This window comes from Balaenoptera physalus (genome assembly GCF_965194825.1).
Source record: "Balaenoptera physalus genome assembly, chromosome: 12".
Lineage (NCBI taxonomy): Eukaryota > Metazoa > Chordata > Mammalia > Artiodactyla > Balaenopteridae > Balaenoptera > Balaenoptera physalus.
In genome coordinates, this window is record NC_138897.1 from 74012413 (window position 1) to 74039987 (window position 27575).

The following is a 27575-nucleotide window of genomic DNA, read 5'->3' on the forward strand; positions in this document are numbered from 1 at the left end:
ATTTTAAACTAGAGCTTGACACTTGAATTTTTATCATCTTTTAATAACTGCTAATAATCAAGACCCATGTTCATTTGCTGGATCTTTAAATAAATAAAATATCTGGGGCTTCCCTGGCGGTGCAGTGGTTAAGAATCTTCCTGCCAGTTCAGGGGACATGGGTTCGAGCTCTGGTCCAGGAAGATCCCACGTGTCCCAGAGCAACTAAGCCCGTGTGCCACAACTACTGAGCCTGTGCTCTAGAGCCCGCAAGCCACAACTACTGAAGCCCGCATGCCTAGAGTCCGCGCACCGCAACGAAGAGAAGCCCCCGCTCGCCGCAACTAGAGAAAGCCTGCGCGCAGCAATGAAGACCCAATGCAGCCAAAAATAAAATAAATTAAAAATTAAAAATTAAAAATTAAAAAAATAAATAAATAAGTAAAAATCTGTATTATGGAGATAATAATCATTTCTGCTCTGGCCACCCAATCTGGGGACGCAGCACTTCATGGCAGAAATAGACACAAACTTGATTTGAATTCCAGTTCTACCACTTTCAAGTTGTATAACCACTGGCAGTTTACTTCATCTCTCTGTGTCTCAGTTTCCTCAACTGTAAAATGGGTGAATACCAGGCATTAAATATATGGCAATAAATGGCATACATAAGGCACCCAGCATAACGCTAAAACAGAGGAGGGCTCAGAGACTAGTTACAATGAAATAGTTTTCTTAGTATAGGTCTTTAATAACCCTTCACAATATTGCTTGTTCCAATATTTTATTGAAAGCAAGAGACAAAGTATTTCTAAAATCACAACAGATTCCATTACAACTCAAAATATACAGTAATGGAGAATCCATGCCCCTAAAATCAGGCTTGCAACACAGGACAGAAGTATAAACACAAGGGGAATCATCTCTAATCTAATTCTGCCACTGATCAGCTATAAGACACAATGAAAGGCACTTACTTTCTCTTCACCTAAGTTTTGTGAACTGTAAAATGGGAATAATAATACCTGCTCTTATCTATTTTCTAGATTGTAATAAGGGTAAAATGAGACGGAATAAAAATATTTCACTGCTATAAAATGTCATGTAAAATTAATATTTTATTGTTAAACAGGCCTAATTACACCCCTCTCCCAAATAACTTCATATACTTTCAATATCAGCTCTATGTTCAGAATGAAGGTTGCAAAGTAGTTTTACCATACCTATGGTCAAACACTATCACTGCCCTCAAGAAGCAAGAGACAGGGACTTCCCTGGTGGTCCAGTGGTTAAGACTCCACGCTCCCAATGCAGGGGGCCCGGGTTCGATCCCTGGTCAGGGAGCTAGATCCCACATGCATGCCACAACTAAGAGTCTGCATGCCGCAACTAAGACCTGGTGCAGCCAAATAAATAAATAAATATTTTAAATAAATAAATAAATAAAACAAATTCATGCTTAAAGAAAAAATAAGAAGCAGCAAGAGACAGGCGTATCAAAAGTAAATGGGTGAGATTTTCTCTGGGAAGGTACCCGGGAAACTGGAACACTGGCAACTCTGAGGAGGAGACTTAGGTCGTGAGAAAAAGAGATGGGAGGGAGACTGTTCACCATTTTCTCTTTTGAACGCTAGAATTTTGTACCAAGTACTAGTTATTCAAAAACTAAAATAAAAATGTAAATGGTGAATAGAAGATGCATTTAAGAGAGCTATCAATGCATCAGTGCATCATTTTGATACATTACACACAGGAATGTGTGGCCTTCCCTATCGCATCCAGAAACCAACAACGCCTCTGGTATCCCAGCCAGGCCACCTCCCTCGCACGGCGTCTTGGCAGCAGCTGCTAAACCTCACGAGGCCAGCCAGGACGGACTCTGACCACACTGGGTATTTCCTTTCAGTGATTACGGACACACGTTCTCTTCCCAAAGTGGCATATGCAAGGGTAATTATACTTCCCACCAAGATGAGATTCTTCCAAAGAAGGAAGTGAAAACCCGTGGATGCCGAAGAAAGTACTGGTTCCTCTGTCGCAGTACACAGTCTTCATACTTAGCCCTCCACTGACTTAGCATATGCTCCGAGGTCACTGAGAATCTGTGACCAAGGCGAGCTGACATTCTTTCCAGACTGCTCTGCCATATAACATTATTCTTCTTCATAAAATTATCAGGCCAACAAGGGTCAGGCATGCTAACTGTGATCATTTTTCATTTAAGAAAACACCTTATAAGGCCAAAATGATTTAAGAAAACATGTTTTCTACGGTTAAACTGAGGACGAATGAGCTCCTTTGACAGCTGTGCTACTGCAGTGTTTAAAGACAGCTCAAGCCTCACAGCCTCGTCTGCCCTTCAGAAAAAGGAGACGATTTCTTCCTACTGTCTTCTTTTTTTATTTATTTTTACTGACACCATGACAAAAGTATTCAATTTTAATTCTAATAGAGAATAGGGTAAAAAGAGCATTTGATACCATTTCATATTGCAGGCTGTCACGGAGTCAGGCCCTGGCCCTGGGTTTAAAGAGAAGGGATTTTGGTTTGGACTATGCACAGCTAAAACCTTGCTTGTCCCCTGAACATTTACCCAAGATAGGCTATTTTCTGCCAACACAATCAAAGACATTACCAGGAAATGTACATATTTTATACTTGACTTACTCTTACGGCATTTGCTGGACCAAATCAGAATATTAATTTTCTGGTTTTCTCTAGAACTAGAAACTGGGGCTTCTCCCTTGTATGTACAATATTTCTAGGTTGAAGGAAGATGCTCAACATGACTTTTTAACTGTCCAGGAGGTTTTCAAATGGTTCTCTTTTCCCCTAAAATAACAGACCATGTAGAATATTTAACCCAAGAGCCTCAGAGAGAACAGGGCAAAATGATCTTGAGTTTTCCTTGGACAATTTGGACCATGTGCCTTTCTCAAATGCAAACCTCCTGCCCTGGCTTTGGAGTGACACCACCCTCCATGGCCACACAGCACCTGGCCCCTTCACACCTCTCCAGCCTGTTTCTAGGGGTGTTTAGGTCAAAGTTCTCCCTGTACTTGATACTTCAACTGTGCTGCCCTCCTTGCTTCTCCCTGCATGTGGCAGCTGCCCTACATCCCAAGCCTCAGCTTGTGCTGCACACTCCACCTGGGTTTCACACTGCCTTGCCGGCCTGGCAAAAACTCACTGCATCTCCAATGCAGCTCAAGCAGCACCTCCTCCAGGAAGCCTCTCCTGACTAAGCCCTCCTGGAGGCACAAGTGGCTCCTGTGACCTCTGTGTGCCTCTCCCGCTTCTCTCATAAGTGACAGTGGCAACTACATGAAGGCTTCTTATGTGCCCAGCTCTCTCCTGCTGTTTTTCAGGCATTATCATTTCATTGTTACAAAAACTCCATGAGATTAAATTGCTTGCCAAAGATCATGCAGCTATAAGTGGCAGAATCCAAACAGGGCATATTTGTTTATCGTCTCTCTCCTTTTAGATTGAGGGCTCCTTACTGCAGGAAATCTATTGGTTTCATCTCTGCAACCCCAATACACAGCAGACAACCAGACACATAGTATACATTTGACAAATGTTTGCTGAATGAATGAATGTCTCAATAATTGGATTTCTCACAAATTAGAGTGACTGCATTGTCTCTTGTAATATGAAATACTGAAAGTTCCAACTTCAAGAAAATAAAAGACTTGAAAATTTGGGGGCAGGTAAACTTGGTGTCCACCAGAAGATGAATGACCTTTGTGAAACTTTCATCTGTGATTTCGAGTGTCTCTATTCATGACACCCACAAACCTACTGGCCTGTGAACTCCTAAGGACAGGAAACGTGTCTTTTCTCTGAATTCTTGGGGCCCAGTATAGTAACTGGCATTATGGGGATACTAAGCAAATAGCTGTTGAACAAATAAATGGATAAAAAATTTCAAACTCTATTTGAAAGGCTAAATTACTCAGAAAAAATGCTTCTAAAACTGTCCACACTATATTAATTGCAAACCCTTCAGAGCTGTTCTTTTAACTAGAGTTGCATCACACTAAGTGACATCTCCTTCCTTCCTTCCTTCCTTCCTTCCTTCCTTTCCTTCCTTCCTTCCTTCCTCCCTCCCTTCCTTCCTTCCTTCCTTCCTCCCGGCCACGCCACATGGATTGCAGGATCTTAGTTCCCTGACCAGGGATCAAACCCATGTCCCCGTCAGTGGAAGCACAGAGTCCTAACCACTGGACGGCCAGGGAATTCCCTGCTGCCTGTTTCTTATCCCACTTTGTTTTCTGTTTGTTTGGTTTTTGTTGTTGTTGTTGTTGTTTTGGCCACACCTCACGGCATGTGGGATCTTAGTTCCCCAACCAGGGATCGAACCCACGCCCCCTGCATTGGAAGCACAGAGTCTTAACCACTGGACTGCCAGGGAAGTCCCTCTTATCCCACTTTGATTTAAGCGGCTTCAGGTTTATCCTGGAACCCACATGCCCAAGCCATGTAGAAGTTAAGTAGATCAGTTTATTCATATACTATTGACTTAAATTTAGCTCATCTGAAAGCTTAGTGTTACACAGAAAATAATTCAGAACTTCATTATTACAGCTCAAATTCCATCTCTATAAATACTGTTACAAACCCCAGGCAATGCCCATCTGTCTCAAACACAGGAAAACTTCTATTACAATCAGAGACTTTGCATGAGCCTTGGCAAATCTAACAAAAGCTTATCCACGGTAAATACTTGCCTCTTGAGAGAGACAAATGGCTCTGTTGGAAAGAGCAATAGACTGGAACCTGGAGGCCTGGGTTCAAGTTCCGACTTTATCCTTTAGCTTTGTGACCTTGGATAAGTCAGTCTTTGAGGCTCAACTTCCTTGTCCCAAAAAGAGGTATCCTAATAGCTGTCCTTCCTATCTCCAAGGGCTACTGTAAAGATTAACTGAAGAATATATGTGAAGATGCCTGGTAGATGTTATACAAAGTCCACCTATAGAAGAGGTGGTATTATTATTGTTAGAGCTGATACCTCCTTCCATTCTGGGCTTGTGCACACTTACTTCTCTCCTCTCCTCTAGTCCCTGTGGACAAAGGGTTTAAACCTCTGAAGTCTCTATTTCCTTATAACTGTTTCTTTCTTTCAAATGAAGTCAAATATACAACAGATGCAAGTCTGTTTCAAGGTTGAGCTAAAATCACCAAAGCAATTATTTAGGGAGAGTTCAGGGAATTGTACATAAGATTAAACAATCACTTTAATGTTTGAATGGAAACTAGGTAAATTCTCAAGGACTGCTGAATTACTTCTTTCATGATATGGCTTGATATGTACTCTTTTCATTTTAAGAAATACCTTGGGTAATGAAGGATTTATTTTTTGAAAATATTCTTTAAGTCAAAGGACTTTTATTTCTCAGTGAGAAACCATTCTCCTTGCTTTCAAATTCACCTTAGTAAGATTGTTTAGATGCTGTGTTGGATTGCACTGTGACAGAATATTTCTCTACTTTTTCATCTTGTATATTTTTCTACATTTCTCTCTGCTCCATTTTACTGCTGAGACCGATGAGACTGGAGAATACCCAGTACTTGGAGACTCAATGCAAGTTTTCAAAAGGGGAGGAGACAAGTGTACCAAAATCTCCAAAGGGACAGCAGAAGTCTGGAAAGGCAGTGAATGGGTCATTTTCTGTCTCTTTTTCTCATCCTCAAACAAAATCATTTGAAAACACAATTCTAGAGCCCCAGGAGGTATAGCACTCTGATTTTGAGAAACCCTTTCTAAGGCCCACATCGGAGTTCCAATTCTACCATTTAACTAGCTGTGAACCCCCGACAATTCCTTGAATGGCTCTGAGTTTCTTTAGGCTTTCTGCTATGTAAAATGGGACCACAATCACCACCTCAGAGGATGTCGCAAACACCTAGCAAAGTATGTATGCCTGTGTCTGGCACATGGCTGCTATCAGCCACAGAGGCCATGTCTCTCTTCTTTCCCAAAAGAAGCAAGCTGAGCGGTTCTAATAGGGAGTCAGAGTTAAAACATGAGCATTAACTTGGCATAACAGAGCACTCAGCAAGGCATCGTATGCATCCTGGCTTGTTAATATTATTTAGCAGTGTAAGATGAAATCAAAGTTGCATGCATATACTGAAAAATCCTACCTGCCATGGGAAACTGAAACAATTCGTATTTTACAGGACGTGGATTCTCTTGCCTATTTGACTCATTTTCAAAGGTAAGTTAGACAAATAGCTTTTTTCTCCTTGTAAATGTCTTCCAACTATAATTCTCTATCCTTCTAAACTTAGCCATTTCCAACATTCAAAAACACTGTAATCCAAAGTCCTTACTCACTGTAAACTCTGTTGAGTTTTTCTCTCCAGGATTTAAAAGTCAACATTGAACTAAAGTAGGAGGAAGCAGACAAGAAGAAAAATAATAATAAAGCATTAGCTTATGCTTGATTGAAAGAAAGTTTGTATACACACACACATACACACACACAGTCCCCCCCTGCCTTTTTTTTTTTCTCATTTCACTCTAGTATTAAGTCCAGTTTGCTCAATCTGTGTCCTTCTTTGGAAATTTTTTTTTCTCGTGCGTAGCTAGATCAATTCCAGCATTGATGGGAAACTTTCCTAACTTCAGCATTAACATAACTATGGATTGACAGTGTTTATATGGGAGAAAAAAAAGGTAGGTCCATTTCATTTAGTCATTCAATGACTATTTCCTGAGAGCTGACCATGTTCCAGGTACTGTACCGATGGTAGATCAGACAACCCAATCCCTCCACTCAATGGACTTCTAGTCTGGTGAGAGAGAGAGAGACATTACAAAATGAACTCCATACAATAAATAATACTGTGATTAGGACAGCCAAGAATGAAACCTACAAGGCGCTGGGATAGAAGGAAACAGTAGAAACCCACAACGCTAAAACTACACAGACCTAACAAACAGCTTTTTTGGAAACCCCAAAGAGCCGTCTTAGTTCTCTACAGGGATGTGGCACCCAAGTCTGGAGTGGCTAGCTAAAGGAAAGGAAATCAATGTTGTATATCACTCGGGTCTTTCCATTTAATCTTCTCAAGAAAGGCCGTCTCCAACCTTGAGGTGCTAATCAATACATGACACATACAGTGTCAACCTCATCAGTCTAAATTAGCAAATGTATATATTAACTTATAGTGAGATCTTAAAGTTATCCCATGGCTCTATCATTTCATGGATGGGATGTGTCAATCCAACTTCTAGTTTTAGGTGGAAGCATCCACTGTTGCTTGATCCACCTGTGAGGCTGGAGATGAGGACACAGAAAATGAACTGAAGCCCATATCAGCGACAGGCTCGCAGGAGGCCCTGGAGCGGAGGCAGGGAGGGGACGAGGGCAGGACAGCTACAGGCCAACTCCGGAGATGGGAAGGGACCCAGTCCCTCCAAAAAGCAGGAAGCTTCTATGAGGGCTGCCAGAAAATGAAGTGTTATTTCCTGATGTCTCTAATTAGCAGGGGGATGAGCAGCACACACAGGAGTAAAGTTAAAGACTAGTTTACGATGATAACTTTGTCTCCATCAGACAGTATGCTTTTGGAAGTGACAGGTCCTTAAATCAATTCTGCCACTCCCTGTTTATTAACAGTGACTCCTCACTGCATTAGCATAAGTCTATCAAAAGCCAGCAAAGAACATCTCATTACTTTTGAAGCCTTAACTAGTTTAATGTGTTACTGAGACTCAGATGAGTTTCATGTGCTGGCCTAGGGGCCAAGTTTTGTAATGTGGCTGTTAGTTCAAAGTCTGCACTAATTATCTGATCTGGGTTAGTCCACCTCTTTGCGTGTTGAGGATAATATTGTGCTTTCACAGTACTTCACAGGGGTAGAAGTGGGAAGAAAGGGGCTAGAGCAACATGAGAAGTAACTATGAAACATGCTCTCACTTGTGTCATGCTTTGCTACATTGATGATGCCACACTGACCTTACGTTAAGGATGCTATACTGACCATGTGCTCAGGGGAAGCAGTCCTCCCAGCCCCCAGCAGTTTGTTCTCTCCCTCCTTTACTCATCCACTCATCCAGGCAACATTCATTGAGGGCCTCTTAGGTACCAGGCACTGTTAAGAGCTGGAGTGTAGAGATAGACACGATCACTAGACATGATCACTATTCAGGGACATCACCACTGGGACTGAGCCAATTTGTCCTATTTAATTCTAGTTACCCAACAAGTATACATCAGAGTTCTATGTACTATGTGCCCAGACTTTTCTAAATCCTGGCTGAGAGTAGAGAAAAGGGGAAAGCCCCAGCAGGTATCCCCTACCTTGTCCTCTCCCCTTAATACTTTCCCCCACTTTGGCTTCTACCCACCTGTGTAAGCAAATCCTGCCTTCAACGTGTGCTTAAGATTTCCAGGAAAAGCAATGCCCCGGGGGAAAGAACTCCAGGGGATCCCACACTGGCAGAAGAAGACAGTAAATGCAAATTCAGGGGACTGTGCATGGTGTGGAGGTGGTGGGGGACAAACCTGGCCCCTGTGGGAACAGAGGGTTGACTCCAGGAGCTGGAGTGGGACGAGCCGTATGGAACAATGGGGTCTGATGACCAACTCATCTCAGAGACTCCTTGGCCACCAGCATTCTCTGTAGGCTATGATGTGTGCAGGAGCAGTCAGATGACAGTGGAGCTTTTGGAAAACTTCTCAGTCAGCAGAGGGCCAGGAGAACTGAAGGAGGAGGAGGAGGAGGAGGCAGGAGGCAGGAGGCAGGAGGCAGGAGGCAGGAGGCAGGTGGCAGGAGGCAGGAGGCAGGTGGCAGGAGGCAGGAGGCAGGAGGCAGAGAGCCAGGCTGGTAACGTGGACATGTTCTTATAAGAGCCTGGCCCAGAGCAGAAGAGAAGAAAGGGGGATTCTAGAAGCAAATGGGTAAGATCAGAGCTAGTGACAGATGACATAAACAGCAATGAAGGAGAGGGAAATTTAAGGACACATGATTCAAAGGCCTCAAAACTAAGGAATTTGGGGGGAAAAGATGGAGACTTTAAAATAAATAGGAAAAACTGGAAATAAAGGTGAAGCAGATTGGGGTGCTACCTGAGAAAAGGTATGCCTTTGGATATGCTGAGCCTGAGGTGATTTCCAGGGGACCTGCTTGTATACAGGGGGAAGGTCAAGCCTAGAAATCAAGTGAGACACTGGGCCAGGCATGCACATCTGTGTCCGTGAGGAAGACTACATTTCCAAGGGAAAGCCCAATAACCAAGTGTGAGCGAGGGGAAATGCCCACAGTTTCAGAGCAAGAGGAAGATGAGAAGCCATCAGAGGCGACGGAGGAGCACTTGCACACCTGGGTGTGCGTTGTGTTCAGAAGGGAGAGAGAGAAGCAGAAAGCGGTCCACATCAGATGCTGAAGGGAACAGGAGCATGAAGCCTGAGCGAACATCATCCCCGTCTCTCCCCCATCTCCAGGGGCGGTGGGAGTGGGAGGCTGGGCTACTGTTCAGCGCACAGTCACTTTGGGAGAGACTCCCGTCCCATTGCTGTCCCGCTTGGTACGTGACTTGCTTTAGCCAATGGAACAGGAGTGAGCGGTGAGCAGGACTTTAAATGTGCCTGATTGTTTCGCTTGGTCTCTTGTGATCCTGACTTCTGCTCTGAGAAGAGTGTTGTCTGGTCACCACCAGTCACAGAAAGATGAGACACAGGGACCTAAGCCCAACAGGCTGCCTAAAGCAGAACCACCCCAGTTGACCTGCAGACCCAGAGCAAGGAATACATGTTTGCGGTATAAGTCTCTGAAATTTTGAGGTGCTACATGGCATTACTAGAGGAAAACCTCACCAGCACAGTGTGAGTTGTGGGTCTGACACAGTAAAATGTGCTCCTTTAAGGAAGGCACCTCTCCAGGGCCTCCTTACCACTGTGCTCAAATGATAGAAGTACAAAGGGATGAAAACAATACCTATTTTAGCCAGTTCAAAGAGGAACGTGGTGGCTATACTGAGGCTATTTTCCCAAAGCAAGATAAGTCAAGAGTTATATATTAAATGTCTTAAATATTGATTGTTAGATAAAGCTGCACAGAATCAATCAGAAAGAAAAGGCCAGGGAATTTCACTGGGGCAAAGGGCAGGATATACAAAGTCAGAGATATTGAGATTTGATTAGTTCAAAGAATTTTTATAAAATTGGTTACGGCAACAGCCAGCCAAGGTTGATGTGGACCTGAGGGGAAGCAGTGACTGGATTGGTCAGTGGATTCACCCCACCCCTCCTCCCCCAGCCCTTGTTCTAACAGAAATGTCGTTCCAAGCTTTGGGACCATGAACAAAGGATCTGGGGCATGACATAAAAGAAGTGTCTGGTGTCCAACAGTGCCCCTGCCAGGGCTCCATGACACCCACCAGAGTGGCCCCTGCCCTGTGGCCCAGGTGCCGAAGTGTCAGCCCCTGGCCCAGGGAAGCCCAGGTCATTCACAGTTCCAGGCCCGGGGGCCCCACACTTGCTCAATGACAGGCACAAACGGTTTTCCCTGTATCACCACTGTCTGCTTTTTGTCTTCAGGCTGATTCTACCATTTACCAGATTATCCCTCCCATGAATAATGGGAAAACTCATATCTAGCAATTTCAAGAACTCTGCTTTTAAAAAGTGCATGAGAAATACAAAAGGGGATTCAACTTAGGCTATTTCAGAGGTCATACAGAAAGACCCGCTACACTTATCCTTCTCGCTAAGCTGCTGAATTACACTAAGAAGCTTACCAGAGCCTTCTGTACTCATTTTGTACTCAGCTCTTTGGAAGGAATCCAAATTCAGGAATCAGGGGCATAAGACCAGAGTCTACAGAGAGTTCCACTCATTTCTGCAGCTGTGTCTCTTCAAGTGCTCTAATCCCTAACCTGGCATCATCTTTTTTTTCCCCTCAAACAGATACAGCTGAGCCTGAGTGAGTCACCTCGGAGATAAGGCCTGCCCTTTGGAACTGAGCCGTGTCACAAGAAAACAGGACATAAGAGATTCAGCCAGGCAAACCCACCCTGTCAGAAAGGGAGCTGGACTTGGTATCTTACAAGAAAGAGGTGGGCCTCTGGAGGCAGCAGCTGAGCGGCTGTGATGCAGAGACTACAATTCCTGCAGCAAAAGATGGGGGCCCTCCTCTTGCAACGACCACTCATCACCTGAAGGCCTTGGCCCTTTCCCTCCTCCATGCCCTTGCTGGGTGAGGAACTGCCTCTGCCTGTGATGGCTTCTCTCGCTCTTCAGGGCCCAGCTCAAATGTCACCTCCCAGGAAACCTCTTGAACTACTGCCTTGCCCCCAAGTAGGCAGATCGAGGCATGGCCTTCTTTTTTAGACCTTTACCATAGCATTTCGCACATGGTGGATTGATAATTTACACATCTGTTGCATGTTCCACACTGTGAGCTACTGTAAGGCCAAGAATTCCTGCCATTATTCATGCATATATTTCCAGGCTCAGGACCAGCTCTGGCACAGACTGACTACATGCTCATAAAATATTTTCAAAATGGCACTGCCCTAATTTAGAATGCAATTGGAAACTCTTTGTTTTAAAGGACAAAATAAATGCCCCAAAATATTATATCCACTTTTATTCCACAGAATTCTGAAAAGAAATTTGGGGTAAAAAAAAAAATTTGATTTGTAAAATAAAACCTTACTAGTTTGGATTAATTGGGAGGTCAGCCTTGATTAGCAATTTGCCAGAATTAGAAAATATTGTGAATATAGTGGGGTTTTTTTATGAATTTATTTATTTTTACTGCATTGGGTCTTCGTTGCTGCACTTGAGCTTTCTCTAGTTGCGGCGAGCGGGGGCTACTCTTTGTTGCGGTGCACAGGCTTCTCATTGCGGTGGCTCCTCTTGTTGCGGAGCACGGGCTCTAGGGTGTGCGGGCTTCAGTAGTTCTGGTTCGTAGGCTCTAAAGTGCAGGCTCAGTAGTTGTGGCGCACAGACTTAGTTGCTCCGCGGCATGTGGGATTTTCCCGGACCAGGGCTCAAACCCTTGTCCCCTGCATTGGCAGGCGGATTCTTAACCACTGTGCCACCAGGGAAGTCCCATAAATATAGTTTTAAACTTTCAAAGGCCCACTGTAATTTAAAATAAGCCAACGATGTAGCAATGACCAGTGCTTGGGTACTTGCTTAAAAGAACAGATACAAATAATTTAAATCAGTTTATCAAGTATCCATTTACATTGACTAAATGTGTCCTAGTTGCAATCTTGCTTTTGCAATTCATTTGTTTAAAAAACCCCGTTTTTTTTTCTCCTCTTTTAGTGGAGATGGGGGGCGGGAAATCTCTTTGGAACTGAATTAATCATAATCTTTGGTTCATCATTGATCCATGAACAGCCTGTTTTCATGTATTTATTGAGTAATTTTAATAATGTAATAGTACTCACAAACCCACCAGCCGAAACAAAAACCAGAGAATAACTTACATCTAATCATTTGTTGCCTCCCCCAGAGCCCATCCTCCCCTTCCCAGACTAAGGCAAGTGCCATCCCAAATCCCATGGCCATCATTCCCTACCTGTCCTTTCCACACAAGTTTTATTGCATCTAGCTATATTCCTAAAAGTATATTTTTATTTTAGTTGTTTTAACTCTATCAAAAGGATGTCATCCTATAGGTAGTATTTGGGGACCTACTTTTTCACTTAACATTACACTTCTAAGATTTAGGCACATTTTGGGGTTCACTATGGCTCATCTCTTTTGTCTGCTGCCTAATATTCCACTTGGGGACTAACTGCTCATCCATTCTCTCACTGATGGCATGTGGGGGTTTCCAGGACTTTGCTACTGTTTACAGTGAAGCTCTGAAAATTCTTGCTCATGTACAAGATCCTCTCTTGGATATTATACCTAAGGTGTGTACCTGGGTCAAAGGGTATGCAAATACGCAGCTCAGAAGGTGATGCCAAACCATCTTCCAATGCAAAATGCCAATTTACTTTCTTCCCAGCCACATATAATATACCCTGTGGACCCACATCTCCTCCAACACTTGGGTTTGACAGACTTGTTAACAGTTGCCCTGTGTTATCAGGCTAGAACCAACTGGAGTCATCAGCATTTACGAATTCGTGCAATCTAAATTAATACGTGTTTTGAAATAAGAAAATACATTTGATTATAAAAATAACTTTCACTGTAGAAAATTTAGCAATATAGAAAAGCACCAAAAGAAAAAAAATCGTTAACAGCTATAATTTATCAAGGTTTCATATTCATTTACAATGAAGGAATATTTACCCTATTATCAGGGCAGTCTACAATTGCAATTTATTTAGAACCCCCAAGGAAGCACACCTTTCAGACCAGACCTACCACTGAACACAGCCCTGTTAGTGTTCTAACCAGTCAGCTTAGCTTCCCCAAAGTGCCACTGTGCTGTCCCAGGTGCCCAGGAAGCAGCAAGACTCTGGCTAAATATCAGAATTAAAAGCTGAAGATGTGCTTTGAAATTCATAACACCTCCCTTATGGGAGGTGCGTATTCTATACGGTGGTTTCAATCTATGCTCTTTTGATCTGGGAAGAAGGGACTGGAAGTTCTTATTAAACACTTAATAAAAGCAGTTCTTTTATTTTAAATCCATTTTCAGAAAGTCCCTTGTAGCACTGTACTTCCTTTTAGCAGCAAGATGCCATTAAGGACAGCAAAAATGGTCTGCAGAATAACAAGGATATCATGGCCAGACTGTGGGTGATTGAATGAAGGTGTTCCCCCAGGCACCGAGACTCAATTTCTAGGGGCACATTGCGTACTTTACGTCTACAAGAAAAAGAGAATCAGTGAGCCAGCCCAGCATAAGCACAGAGTCTTCTCACAGCACACCTTCTGGTGACTAAATTTCAAATTCACTGATGTCTCACTGTGGGCCAGGCACTGTGTTAGGCAGTGAGAATTCAGAGAGGAGGACACTGCACCTGCTCTCCAGGGCATCACCATCTGCTTGGGAAGACACACAAATCAGGTGATTATGAAACAAGGAAGAATGAAATAATTGCTATTGTTAGCGACCACAGAGAACAGCAAAGACTGATTTAGACTTACAGGGACTGGGTGGTCCTGATAGAAACACTGTGAGATTTGAACAGGAATCTGAAGGGAGATTAGACTATGTACAGGAAAAGTAGAAGGACAGTTCTGGGAGAAAGGAGAAGTACTTCATTCACAGAATCAGTTGGTTGTTCACACAAACTTTTAATAAACATCTACTATGTTGCAGGGCTGCCTGAGGGCCTGGGTATGAAGAGGTGAATAAACCTGACAGTGAAGCTTCTGAAAGGTCTTTTTGAGGAGTTATCATTTAAGTAGGAACTTGAAGGATGAGAAGGAACCAGCCATACCAAGAGCAGTGGGCAGAACTTTACAGAGAGAAGGAAGGGCATGTGCAAAACTTTAACATGGGAAAGCCTTGATTTACCCTAGGCAGTGAATGGAGGCTGGGGTGGCCACAGGGAGATGCCAAACTGAAGAACTAGAGGTGTCATTCAAGGGGCAGACAGAAGCCAGATCACATGGGCTTACAGGCCAGTGTGAGGAATGTGAGCTGGAGTCTGAAGACCATCAGAACGTTTGAAGGGATAAAATGTGATGGGGGAGCTCTGGGATGGGTGGGAAAAAAAGGAAACATAGTTCCAATACATCTATGAAAGGTCACTCTGACCGAAGGGGACTGGAAGGCCGTGAGAGGGAGAGGCAGCAGGAAGGGCAGAGGGGAGGCAGCAGCAGTGGTTCAGGGAAAACTTTGACCCAAAAACCCCTAGAAACAGGCTGGAGAGGTTCAAAGGGGCCAGATGCTGTATGGCCATGGAGGGTGGTGTCACCCCACAGCCAGGGGCAGGAGGTTTGCATTTGAGAAAGACACATGGTCCAAACTGTCTAAGGAGAACTCAAGATCTGCTTATGTGGTGCATTAGAGTGACTGATTTGGGGGAGAAATAGTTGGCCTTTAGATATATTAGACTAGAGATGCCTGGAAGATACCGAGACAGCTTTGGTTAGTGGGCAGCTGCAGCTACAGATCCAGAGGTTAGACATGCCTGAGCTAGAGTGGAGGGGGGAGTCACAGGGTACATTTAGAGAACAGAGAGGAGGGTGTGGTGGTTGGAGCATGGCGCTCACGAAGAGGCAAGAACAGAAAAGAAACCCAGATCGCCCTCCTACAACTAGATCGTGGTGTCAGGCTCCAAAACTTGGATTTTATTCTCTGTAAATTGAAATTACAGAAAGGTTTCTTTTTTCCTCTTTGAATTGCAGAATTGTTTATACATGGCTATCTATTTCTGACTTTAAAAATAATATATGTTCATTGTTAAAAAACTGAAAATAAGGACAAGTACAAAGAATAAAATACCAAGCATCTATAATTCCATCATCCACCTGTAATTACCCCTAACACTATGGGCTATTTCCTTCCAAGGACTTTTTCTTACTTTTCATATCAGTATTTTGTATATATTACAAAATTTGAATTATACTATATACAATAATTCTAATCTTATTTTTTCACTTACTATTTTGTCACAAATATTTGACTATGTGCTTAAAAATTCTCTGTAAACATGATTTTAATTGCAACATAATATTATATTGATATAAATAATATTATATTGATATAAAATAATTTGACATTCAATAATTATGGATATTTCAGTTGTTTTTTTCTATAATATATAGAACTATTATAAATATTCCTATGTATACATCTTTACTCCATTTCTAAAATGAGAATTTTGGGGCTGAAGGGCCCATTTTTAAGATTTCTCATACTATTGGCAAATTATTTTTAGAAAGGCTAAACCAATTTATATCCCTAGAGTATGAGACTGTTCAATGCATCCACACTTTAAAAATATTTACTAATTTTATAGATGAAAAATAATTTAGCTGTCATTGAAATGTTTTCTTGAAACTGAGGCAGAAACCAGTCTCACAAAAAACTCCACTTTAGTGAATTCAAACCATGCCACTAAAGTATTCAGTTTTAATATCATAATCAAGAACTTGAGTTTAAGTTCACAAAAGATGAAACAATTTTAATAAGACTAGTCCAAAGCAACAGGAAAGACCTCACTTCTGCCTTTCAAACTAGGGATCGAAGCTACCGAGGGCAGCCCCCCAAATTCATCCTGAGCATCAAGCCACCCAACATCCTAGAGACCCCTGAGGACTCATCCCGACTTGTGAGCTTTCTGCACAAGGTGGAGGGGAAAAGATTAAGGTGGGGAACAGGAGCAAGTTACAGCGCTTCCTCTCTCCCTGCCATTGAAGAAGAGCTGAACTATAACCCAAAAGTCATTTTTTTAATTCAGAAGGCACCAGGAAGCAAACTTAGTCAACCTCCAGTATCATATAAAAGAAATGCTGAGGCACAAGTGTTTGGAGTGAAACCATGGTGTCCAACAGGAGGGGTGCTGGGAAGAGTCAAAGGGTAACCCCCTTCCTTCTCATGATGAATTTTAACCTAGGTACATGGAAATTGGGATCAAGAGAAATCTGTGTTTTTGCACAGACTGAGCCCTCTCAGTGGTTTGTGTGCACTGCAATGCCCTGGCTGTGGCCACCACACCGCAGTAAGGGAGAAGCGCACCTCTACACGGGCAGGGTTTCAGATGGCAGGTGTTGCACACCCGGGTCCCTTCACAATTTCATCTCAGTTCAAGCTCTGGACTGTGGCCTTACAAGCTTGAAAACCTGCTGTCGTTAATGTGCTCAAAGAGGCTTTGCCTCTTGGGAGCTCATTTTCATTAACCAAGGTCGCAGAGTGGTACAAACCAGAATGCCAGTTTGTTAGGTATTTATATCTGCAAGTATATGTCATGAGAAACCAAATGATAACCAGAAAGCAGAGGCCTGAACAAGGGAAGGGAGGGGGACAGCCTGAGAGGTCTCCTCCTGCAGACCTTGCACATCCTGCCTGGGGTGGCCTTCATTTAGTTTATTTCTCATCATCCTTCTGAGCTCAGTTCAAAAACCCCTCCTCGGGCTTCCCTGGTGGCGCAGTGGTTGAGAGTCTGCCTGCCGGTGCAGGGGACGCGGGTTCGGGCCCTGGTCTGGGAGGGTCCCGCGTGCCGCGGAGCGGCTGGGCCCGTGAGCCACAATTGCTGGGCCTGCGCGTCTGGAGCCTGTGCTCCGCAGCAGGGGAGGCCGCGGTGGTGGGGGGCCCGCGCGCCGCGGTGGAGGGTGGCCCCCGCTTGCCGCGACTGGAGGGGGCCCTCGCGCAGGGGCGGGGACCCAACACAGCCATAAAAAAAAAAAAAAAAAAAAAACCCCTCCTCAAGGAAGCCTCCCCAGCTCCCAGTATAGGTTTCCCCACCCCTGCTTATACATTTTCACTACGCCCCGCGTTTACATTTAAATACTTACAACGATTTTCATTACAAGACTGTATATGCTCTGTGTCTACTTTCTTTCAGTTCCCTGAGAGCAGGAGCTATTCCTGCCTCATTCATCACTCTTTCCGCCATCTCTAGTAGACACAGCACATAGCAGGCACTCAAATATTTGTAGAAGGGAGGGAAGGCAGGAAGGATGAGAGCATAATGACAGCAAAGTCCACCACAAGAACAGCCTTCCAATGGGACTTGGAGTGCCTTAGCCAAGATTCTCTCCCCCTTTTCACAGTGTCAGAAATGGGCACTGCTAAAGTCTGCCCTGCTTTTGCTCCCTTTTTTTGTGTTTCTACTGCTGGCCATCCCCTCCCCTCTAACACTCGCTTTGGATATGCAATACCTTTGATCAGGTTACAGATTAGTCAGACTAGCCTAAGCGCCTTTCTGTCTGCTGAAGCAGTTCTGTGTACCCCTGGCCTAACCTATTTTATGGTCATTTATAATTAAATCTCAGGGAGTAGCCTTACTTTCCAAGTTCGTGGGGTTCCCACACTGTGAAGCCCCTGTGATCACCACACCATTACCCAGTGTTAAGGACAGGGATGCTCCAGGACGCACGGCAGCCGTGGGAGAAATAGGACAATAGTGTGTGCATGTGGCTGACGCCTGTTCATGCTTCATAAAAACAGAAGCTAGAGATGACATTCTTACATGCTTTGGCTATTGTCTCAAGTATGATATTAATTTTGATAATTAAAAGCAGAACAAGCACCGGCCCGGGAGTCTGGGTGAGATCTAGATTGTTTTGATTCCAGCTCTGACACTAACTCGCTGTCGGCAAGTCCCATTTCAGTGCCGAATAAGGAGTTGGCCTAGATGACCACCAGAGCCCCTTCTGGCCTTGACATTCCATTATCAAATGGTTACTTTTCATCTAAGAGCTTGTCTCAGACTTCATAAACACCCAAAGATCAATCCAGCTGCTGGCAATGACTATCACACACTCGGGGAGTCTGAGTTAAGCATCTCTAAAGAAATCACAGCGATATCTTAGGATTTTCATGATTACAAAAGAAATCATTCAAGAGAAAAGCAGATGTCCTTGGGACCTGACACCAGTTCACACAGCAGATTTTCTGACACGGATCTTCTCAACATTTGTTAATCACAGGATGGGGGACTGAGACGCCTGGGAAATCTGGCTATGACCCAGCTCTAAGGGGCTCTCTTCTTTCCATTTTCCCAGAAGCAGGGTCCTTGTGGAAATTATTTTCTATATATAAAATAGCCAATCACGATAAGACATTTCCATGAGTATATAACTTTTACAATATTTGCAAAAAAGCACTTTTCCTCCCCACCCTCGATATTGGGAGTTCAACTTCCTTCACCTCAGCCCCTCAACAAACAGATCCTGTCACTGGTAATACAGTCTCAAACAGGCGTTCAGCTATAGTACAAACAAACTCATCATGAATCTGTTTATAACCAAAAAAGCATCTCAATTTTAATTAGCTAATATGTTAAATTCGAAGTCGTGTTTATGTTTAAACATTCTACAAACCCATCTTAGAAAATGGGCATGTCTGATAAGGCCCTTCCCTGTCTGAAAGGAAATTACCAAAAATAATAAAGACTTCCTGCTAAGGGGTTTGCACTCCAGAGACACGTATTTGTTTCTGCTGCAGCAACTGTGAATAGACTGAGCACAATGTGTGAATTCCAGAAGATTTCTTCCATTAGCTCAAGTAGGACGTTTACAAAAGAGAAAACAAACGAAAACCCCTGAGATCATATCTGAAGGTGGGATTGGGAGCACCGCACTACTTGCCTTGAGTAATAAGACTCCACACCCAGGGCCTCCCGGACGCTGGCGATGTGCTGCTCTAGGGCCGAGCTGGTGGCTGTCGGAAGGGCTGCGCTGCTGCCAGCCTGGAAGTCACTGGAGTTTTCCACCGTGTTGTCTCCCAGGTAGTGTTCGTGAAACTTCAGAATCCCTGAAACAAGACAGGCACAGCCAACATTATACACGATTGGGGTGGGGGAAGGGAAGGCGGAGGACAGTGGGCAGCAAGGTCGATGCTATGTGACCTCTTTGACAAGCATGCTGTCCTCCAAACCATGTGAAGAAATCCTGAAATCCGAGGTGTCAAGAGGGCTTTCAGAAGTCTGGTCAGTACGCTTTTTACAGCTTTCACCAGAAGGTTTGGTGCTTGGAAACAGGGAATTCAAGACACGGCTTTTGATTTTGACGATATATATTCAGAAGCTCCTGGAATGATGATTAGTTCACATCAGTGCACATATTTCAAAACAGATGCTTCTCAGAAGCACCAAACAGGGAAAGTTTCCTTTCAGGAATAGTGCATGAGCATGCCAAGGTGTATTCTCCCCAGAAACTGAACTCCTGACAAAAAATATAGCTAGCCAAATGGAAACTGTGTTACTCAAAGACCTTTCGTTTCACAAAAGCAAATCAAAATAAATATGTAGTGTAAAGGCCAGATAAAAACATTTTAAACCATCTTTAAATAAGACCAACTAGTCAATGGTCATTAATGGATTAAAGGAGCAAAAAATGATGGCTGTATGAAACTGAGGCAATACGCAGCAGTTTTCTAGCAATAAACACAGGACATATTCTCAAATGGTGATGAGGTGTGTCAGCCCTGGAAAATGCTGGTCCTCTCTGATTGGATTAAAGCCCTGGTGAAAGCTTCAGAGTCTCATTAAGAGCAAAGAGAAATGGAAAGAGAAACAATAGGAACCTCATTATACATGGCTCATTGTTACAGGGATTTGGATATACCACCTGTCAAATTATGTTCCCAAAACATAACAACCACCGAGAGAATGAGCTCAATGCCTCCATCATCAGCTGTGTCCTCCTGAGCATCAGGGCCCTCCGGGGGCTGGGATACACAGGGATTCATCCCACTGTGCACGACGCTCACCAAGTCACCATGAACACCACAACTTAAAATCTTCAGCATAAAAAGGTCAGAGGCAAGAATGTTCTTTATGGAAAGCCCATAAAAAACATGGAATTAAGGGTAAAATTATAAAAAGTGAGGCTGAAGCATAGTACAGGCATTCTCAGAATGTAATCAGAACCCAGGAAGCATCTCAGAGCTGTCATCCAGCCATCATTTCCTTTTTAAATCAAAGGGACAGAAACGTAATCAAGAAAATCTTGTCAGTTCTCCTTGGCAGTTGAACTTTTTGAAATTGGCTTACAGATATTCAAGAAGCCCATTCTTCAAGATTCCCAATTATAAGATCCACTTCCCCAGTCAATAAACTCTAATTGGATCTGGTGTGTCTCCAACGTGGTAAAACCATCAGCATTTTGTTATGCAAAAAATATGGCCCTAACAGCTAATTAGTGGTTCTGTATTTAGTGAAACTGTTAAAGCCTGAACATTTAATCCTGATTTAATCAAAGGGGATTTTTACTTCTGAAATAGATTTACAAATGAACTGGTTAAAAATGGGTTTTGCTAAACTCAGAAATTTCAAGCATAAGACTTCATTTATATACTGTGATAGAGTTGCCATTATCATTTTAGTCTCTTTAACTGTACCATGACAAAGGGTCACAATTATTAAATCATATCTAGAAAGAACTCATTCGGACTTATTACTTTATTAGCTAATGAACAACAGCTGCTTAAAAACAGGGCTGCTGGTGAAATTAATCCTCCTGCTCTTCGTCTTCCTTGATAAATGCTTCCACATTCACCAGCGAGGAGCCGTGATTTCTTGGGGGAATGAGAAAGCTGGGCTGTCTTATTAATTGAATGCCCCACTACGGACTACCCACCGTGGCGGAAGATTTGCTGAAAGCCGAGTGGCGGAAGATTTGCTGAGTGGCGGAAGATTTGCTGAAAGCCGACATTAGCTCCTTGATCTGATCTATGGTAATGCACCTCTCCCACCTCTATTCATTAGACTTTCACAACCTAGTGTCTTAATTGCCCTGTTCCCACAGAAAGAGACTTACCTGCCCCAGGAGCAAGCAGCCAGCTGTACAGGTAGCCCGCAGCCAGGGAATAGTAAAGCACTAGTCCCCTCTGGCCATTAACCATCTCTAAGATCTGATCAATAGTGACTGGGGAGTAGGGGTCGGAGTCCTGCTGTCCTGTCTGCCGTTCTACCAGGAGATCTGCAAACGCCCTTGTCCGTCCTCTTTCTGCCACGGCCAGGGCTTCATCATGATGGCCTAGGAGACAAAGGGATAGGCTGGGAGTCCACGGGGAGTATGCTTATCAGAGAGGGCCATCAGGTACAGAGACCCCGGGCAGGCAGAAACCCCACTGCCTCTCCACGCCAACGTGTGGCAGACTCTCAGTGAGACTGTTTCAAATTCAACCCCCTGCCTCAGATGACGGGTGCAATGACCACTCTACTCAAACCCCACATTTTCAGATTCCACACCACCGTAAGCCACCAGGCTTCCCTGTCTGGCAGCCACACCACAGGAAAGCTGACTGTTCAGAGCATCCATCCTCAGCCCTGCCCACTCTCCCTCCACATCCTGAGTTACTCCCCGGCCTCCTGGCTTCTGATCCCATTCACTTGGCTCTTTGGACCTGATGTTCTGCACTCTGGTTACCCTCTCACTTCCCTGCTCAGCTTGGATTCTGATTTGGCCTTGGCAGATGAGCCCTCTAAGACATGGCTCTTGACCATCTTTCTACTTCTCCTCGATGCAGCCCCTCTGTGCATCACATTGCCCAGCCCTGTTTCCACATTTCCCACCAAATTATACCTCTGTGCCCTCACACATGCTGGTCCATCTGCTCTGTGTGCCTTTCCCCTGTTCACTGAAAACAGGGAATCCTGATAGCTGTCCTGCCTATCTCAAAGACTAAACGAGGCCCTATATGTGGAGGTGGCTGGTAGGCATTATTCAAAGCACAGTATATATAATAAGTGACATTATAATCACTAGAGCTGATACCTCATTCCATTCTGGGCTCCCACACACTTGCTTCTCATCTCTTCTCATTCCCATGGGCAAAGGGTTCAAATCTCTGAGGTCTCTAATTCTTTGAAATTGCTTCTCTCTTTCAAGCTTTTCCTTAGTCTTTCAATCCAACCTCTAATCCCACTTCATCTAAGAAACTAGTCTGTAATCTAGTTTAAAAGCTAATGCTCAAATATGAGAGCACAAAAGATAAAGCAACATCCTTTCAAGTTAGGATTATTAGAAGGAACACAATGCAAAGGATCTGCTTGCATCATAAATATACAAATGGAAGAGTTGCTAGAACTAAGGTCCAAAGAGAGAGCAGGTAGAGGCAGGAGACCAGATGCCGCGGCTCCACAGCACTTCAAGGATGCCTTGCTTCCGACAGTCTGAGTATCAGTAGAAAGCAGGGATTTATATGTGTGTATGCAAATGTCTTCTTTTACCCTATTAAGTTATTAACTGGAACAGCAGGGACGATTTCTGTACACATTGGAAAACTGGCCCCAAAGTGCTAGACAGCCTTAACACTGTGATTATAGTAGATAATAAACTGTAATTGCAGGCAATGAGCACAGTTAATAGATACATTTTTCAAGGGGAAGTTTGAGTATTCATACCCATAAAGCAAAGGGCAGGTTATTGATAAGGCCTCAACATCCAACTTCAAAGACATTGTTAATTCCAATGAATACCTCCTTAACCCAAGTTCTGGGTTGGAGAAAATGGTCTGCAGAGATGGACAGGCCTGAGGAGAGGCAGAGGACGGGGTGGCTGGAATAGGGTGGCTGAAACAGCTAAGGCCCAGGTAAGGGAAGGTAGATGCTGGCCCAGGGCAATGCAGCCCACAGGCCTGGGAGCGTTGTCACTGACTATGTCACAGCCTTAGGGGCAGACAGTACAAACATTTATTAGACAGCAACATTAAAAGATGTGTGGCAGTAAAATAGGGTAGAGACCAGTGTCTTCTCAGGTACCTGCCCCCAGGTACTAATGGGCAGAGGGAACCTGGTGGGAGCACCTGCTTCAAGCATCCCTGTCTCCAGGACACCTTCTCTGACTCCTGGGTCTGCCTGCCAAGCCACTTTGTTCCCACAGCACACGAGTCCCTTTTACTCTACTGCCAGTCACACCCTCCTGGGCTCCTGACTTCTGTCTCCTGATAGGCTAAGAGCTTCTAGAGGTCAGGAATCGGCACTTCTTGACTGGCACACGGCACATACAAATATTCGTTGCTTGAATGAACGAATGTTCAATTGCTGCGTTGTGGTTGTGGCTTCAGTCTGCTGTGACAACAAATCATATTTCATCACAGCACTCACTAAACGACTCAGACACAGGGGTGCACGCACACAAGGTGGGAACCCCCGCTGCTCTCACCGAGGCTGACGAGCACTCGCTGCAAGGCCTGGTAGGAGGATGTCTGCAGGTCAAAGAGGGAGAGCTTGTAGTCCGTGCTCAGCTGCACCTCGTGTCGGATCGTTTCAAACAAGGCTGATGCTCTATAGAGCTGCAAGGAGGGGAAAAGAACGTTATCTGTTTTCCAGAAACCACTGTCTAGCCGTTCACCGACTAGAGACAATTTTTGCTCACATCTTGGTACACAACAGAAAAATTGTTTTAAAAGGTTTGAAAGGATGAATCTTTATTTCCAGGTAGGTCTTTGTGGACCTGAAAAGGCATCAATTAGATCCTACTCAGTAAATTATAGTTTGTGTCATCAGTTTTTGACAGACAAGGGGATCTAAAGGACAGGGGTTATGGACTCATAGTCTGAAACTTGTGGAAAAAAATCAGCTATGAACGCAATCAAGTGCTGATTTTGATTAAAACAAACGAAAAGCCTCTCCTCTTGTCATCAAGCAACTGTAATGCACCACTCCAACGCCTCACAGTGCGGAAGGGCTGGAACTGGAGCAGGTGAGGGGGAGCCAGGCTGGAGACGCCTGAGGCTGGGGGGAAACCCTGACGGCAGCCGCGCTCTCAGGAGGAGGAGGAGGGCTTCTTGCAGGCAGTTCAGCTGAACCAGATGCTGCTCTGCACAGCAGTGCTCCAGGGAGCCACGTCCACTCACAGGGACACCCTGGGACCAGACACACGACACTCCTAAGGAGACACTGTCCTGCTGCTCTAAGTGGACCACAAGGCCAATGGGACAAGGCATTTCTCTGATATTTATATGTGGAAACAGTATCAAATTTTAAATTCATGCAAATTTAAAGAATAGAATTCTAAGACTAAGGGACTTAGACTAGGAGAGAGGAATGTATTCCCAACCCTGCCACTAATTTGCTGGGTGACTTTTGGTAAGATTCGGAACCTCAGTTTTTTTCTCTGTAAAGGGATGGTTATCACTTTACCTCACAGGGTTATTTAGGAATAAATCCAGTCAGTGAAAGTACTCTGAAAACTATAAATCACTATATCAATACAAACTTTAATTTTGAAACCAGAAAACTAGAGAATTGATTCTTTAAACTGTAAAACGTCCTAACATCCCAGGATGCTATGGCACAAGCTCAAGCATATCATGTCCTCACTCCCTGTGAGCACCTACGACAGGAGCCTGGGTTCATCAATCCTTGGCCCCCTTTGCTAGCGCAGTGCCCTCCACAGCAAGTGCTGCCTAAGCAGTTGAGTGTGTAATTTTAGATGCCATCTCACAATTCCTCCAACCTGACAGAGGAACCCGTAATTCCAGGGATCTTTCTAATTTGCAGAGCCAGCACAGAGCAGGCTTCTCTTCAACTATTTGTGTGTATGCAGAAACATGAAGTGTGTGTGTGTGTGTGTGTGTGTGTGTGTGTGTGTGTGTGTGTGTGTGTGAGAGAGAGAGAGAGGGAGGGAGGGAGAGGAAGAGGGAAGAGAAGCATCTAGTGATATAACTAGAAACCTACAAAGACAGTAAATCCAATAATTATGAATTCTTGGATTACTTACTTCTGTCATAAAATGTATATAATTTCATATTAAGGTTTAATGAGGAACAGTAGCACATAATACAAGAATTCCAAAGAAATTATTGAGAAATCTATCATACAAGTGAGTAAGAGTCTTTACTATGGTTCAACACTTCTGGGCTAACACAGGCTGGAAATCTTGTATGTCAAACCCAAGAGCACAGGTCAACACCTTCTGGCAAATGTCATCACTACTAGGATAGTAATCCCAAGGTCTTCCATGCTTCTGGAAACAAAATCCACTCGGGACAGGGTTCTCCTGCTCACCTGATGTTGGGCTTCCTCCAGGTTCCCACTCGCCCAAAGGGAGAGGCCAAGACCATGGCGAATTTTGGCTTCATCTTCTCTTCGGCCCAGCTGCTCTGCTAACCTTAAACCTGAATTCAGATAGAGAAATTTTGAGGACACATAAAAGACAATTCCAGCCTGCCAAGGAGTTCTGGAGGGTAACTCTGCCTCAGGTGTATATAAAGAGTGTTAGCAACACAGCGAGTTAAAATGCAGGACAAGAGCAGAATCAGCCAAGGCAGAGTAAGCATTCTTTTCAAATTCTGTGCTGGTAGTGACCTTTCCAGGTCACTCCAAGTTGCCCCAGCAAGAGCTCAGGTGATGGCTATCAGCAGGAGACAGGTTTGCAGGGCAGGCAGAAACACTGAAACAAATGGAACCTAACTGGCAGCCCTCCCAGCTGTGAAATCCCTAGCTTTGCAAATGAAAACTCCTGGCCTATAAGTTTACCTAACCCAATTCTCTGGCTGGCAAAAGTCTTTCTTGAAAGTTCCATAGTCAAGTACAGAAGCCCAGCTAATACTCTTTCCTATCCCATGTGTACAGCATCCAATCAGTGTTGACGAGAGACACATCAGATGTCCTCCTGGAAGCAGAATGCTCACACCGCCTGACCCTGCCTTCTGTTACTGATGCCACTGAGGCATTTCGCATCCAATCTGCCTTTCCTTTATGGCTGAGACTTTGATGTGCCTCAGCGGGGTTTCAGAACAAGAGCTATTATGAGTTGAAAGCTTTAAATGAGATTGTTCTCATTCTAATGGCCTTCAGATAGGCACCTGCAGTTTGGGTCACTTACCAACAGCAAGCTTCTGGATTTCAGGACACCAGCAACCTCCAGGGCTTTGTGGGAGTCAAATCTGAAGGCAACCATTTATTGTATTGGCCACTAAGTAGTTCTCAGCAACACTTTGCCCTCATTATCCTGCTCTCTGTACATAGGAGTTAGCTTGTGCCGAGACAGCAGGAAGGCTCCCACACTACAACTGCACACACAAAGGAAGGACTTCTTCTTTCTAATCTAATTCAGGGTGAATGGGAGCCTGCCTCTGAGCATGCTGGGCCCACACAATCTCAGACTTTCGAAAAGGAACTGAGTCAGTTGAGAGGCTAATAAAAGTGACACTCGGGTTCAAACTCATAAAATAGCATGCATCTCAAAATGCACGTAACTCAGAAAACTTAGAAACAGCATTTTAAATTTAAATCATGTCATGGGGTAACAAAAACAATATGTATTTGCAAATTATTCACATTTTAAAATACTTCATAGAGTAGGAACAGAAATAAAAGAAATGGTTCTTGGGTGAAAACCAGGAGGAGACCGGTTGTTTTAACTTTCAACAAGCTAACCATATTCATTCAGCAATATAGCTCTCCCTGCTAGGCCTGGGCCTCTGAGTTGGAAGTAAAAGTCATTGAGGCAGCTCCTCCAGAAGGTATGTTCTGTGCAAGGAGGGACTTGACTTTGCTCCCTGCTGGATCCCCAGCATGTAGGACACTCCCTGGTCCACAGTCAGAAGTTCAACAATGAAGAGCTAAAAGCCCACTGGACAGACATGGTATCTGTCCTTCTCCAGTTTCTACCTGCTTCTGCCTCTTAGGAATCTGACCCACCCATCCAGCCCTCCTGGAGCCTAGTTTGCCAGAAACTAGTTACATAACTCCAGGTAAGTCACTAAATTACTCCAGCCTCCCTTTCTTCATTTGCAAAAAGAAAAAAAGCTGGATGAGACCAGTGGTTTTAATCACGGGTAACCACACAAATCACGTGGAGAGCTTGTTGCAAAGGCTCTGACCAGGCCTGCCTGTGAGATTCTATTGCATGTGGGCAGGGGCATGCTAGTCCACAGCCCTGTCTCAAAGCCAGGAGGGAGATAGAGTACTGAAGTGGTTTCCAACTGAACTGTCCCCTCGCTTCAAGAGGCTGCAGACCCAACTCAGAGCACTCAGAAAGGGCTTTCCAGGTGTCCTGCACCTGGAACAACTCATGCGAAGAGGCATCTGGTCAGGT

At 44.2% G+C, this 27575-nt stretch overlaps 1 protein-coding gene across 2 annotated transcripts in view; it reads right to left on the bottom strand.

Annotated features, from left to right (window-relative positions):
* The window catches only part of TTC28 (tetratricopeptide repeat domain 28), a 582221-nt gene that overhangs the window by 73849 nt on the left and 480797 nt on the right, over positions 1–27575 (bottom strand). For both annotated transcript variants that reach the window (XM_082416383.1, XM_082416382.1), the window contains exons 9-12: positions 25541–25650; positions 23694–23823; positions 21345–21563; positions 19161–19338 (exon numbers count right to left, since the gene is read on the bottom strand). In XM_082416383.1, coding sequence (XP_082272509.1) covers positions 19161–19338; positions 21345–21563; positions 23694–23823; positions 25541–25650 — 637 coding nt within the window. The remainder of the gene's footprint in view (positions 1–19160; positions 19339–21344; positions 21564–23693; positions 23824–25540; positions 25651–27575) is intronic.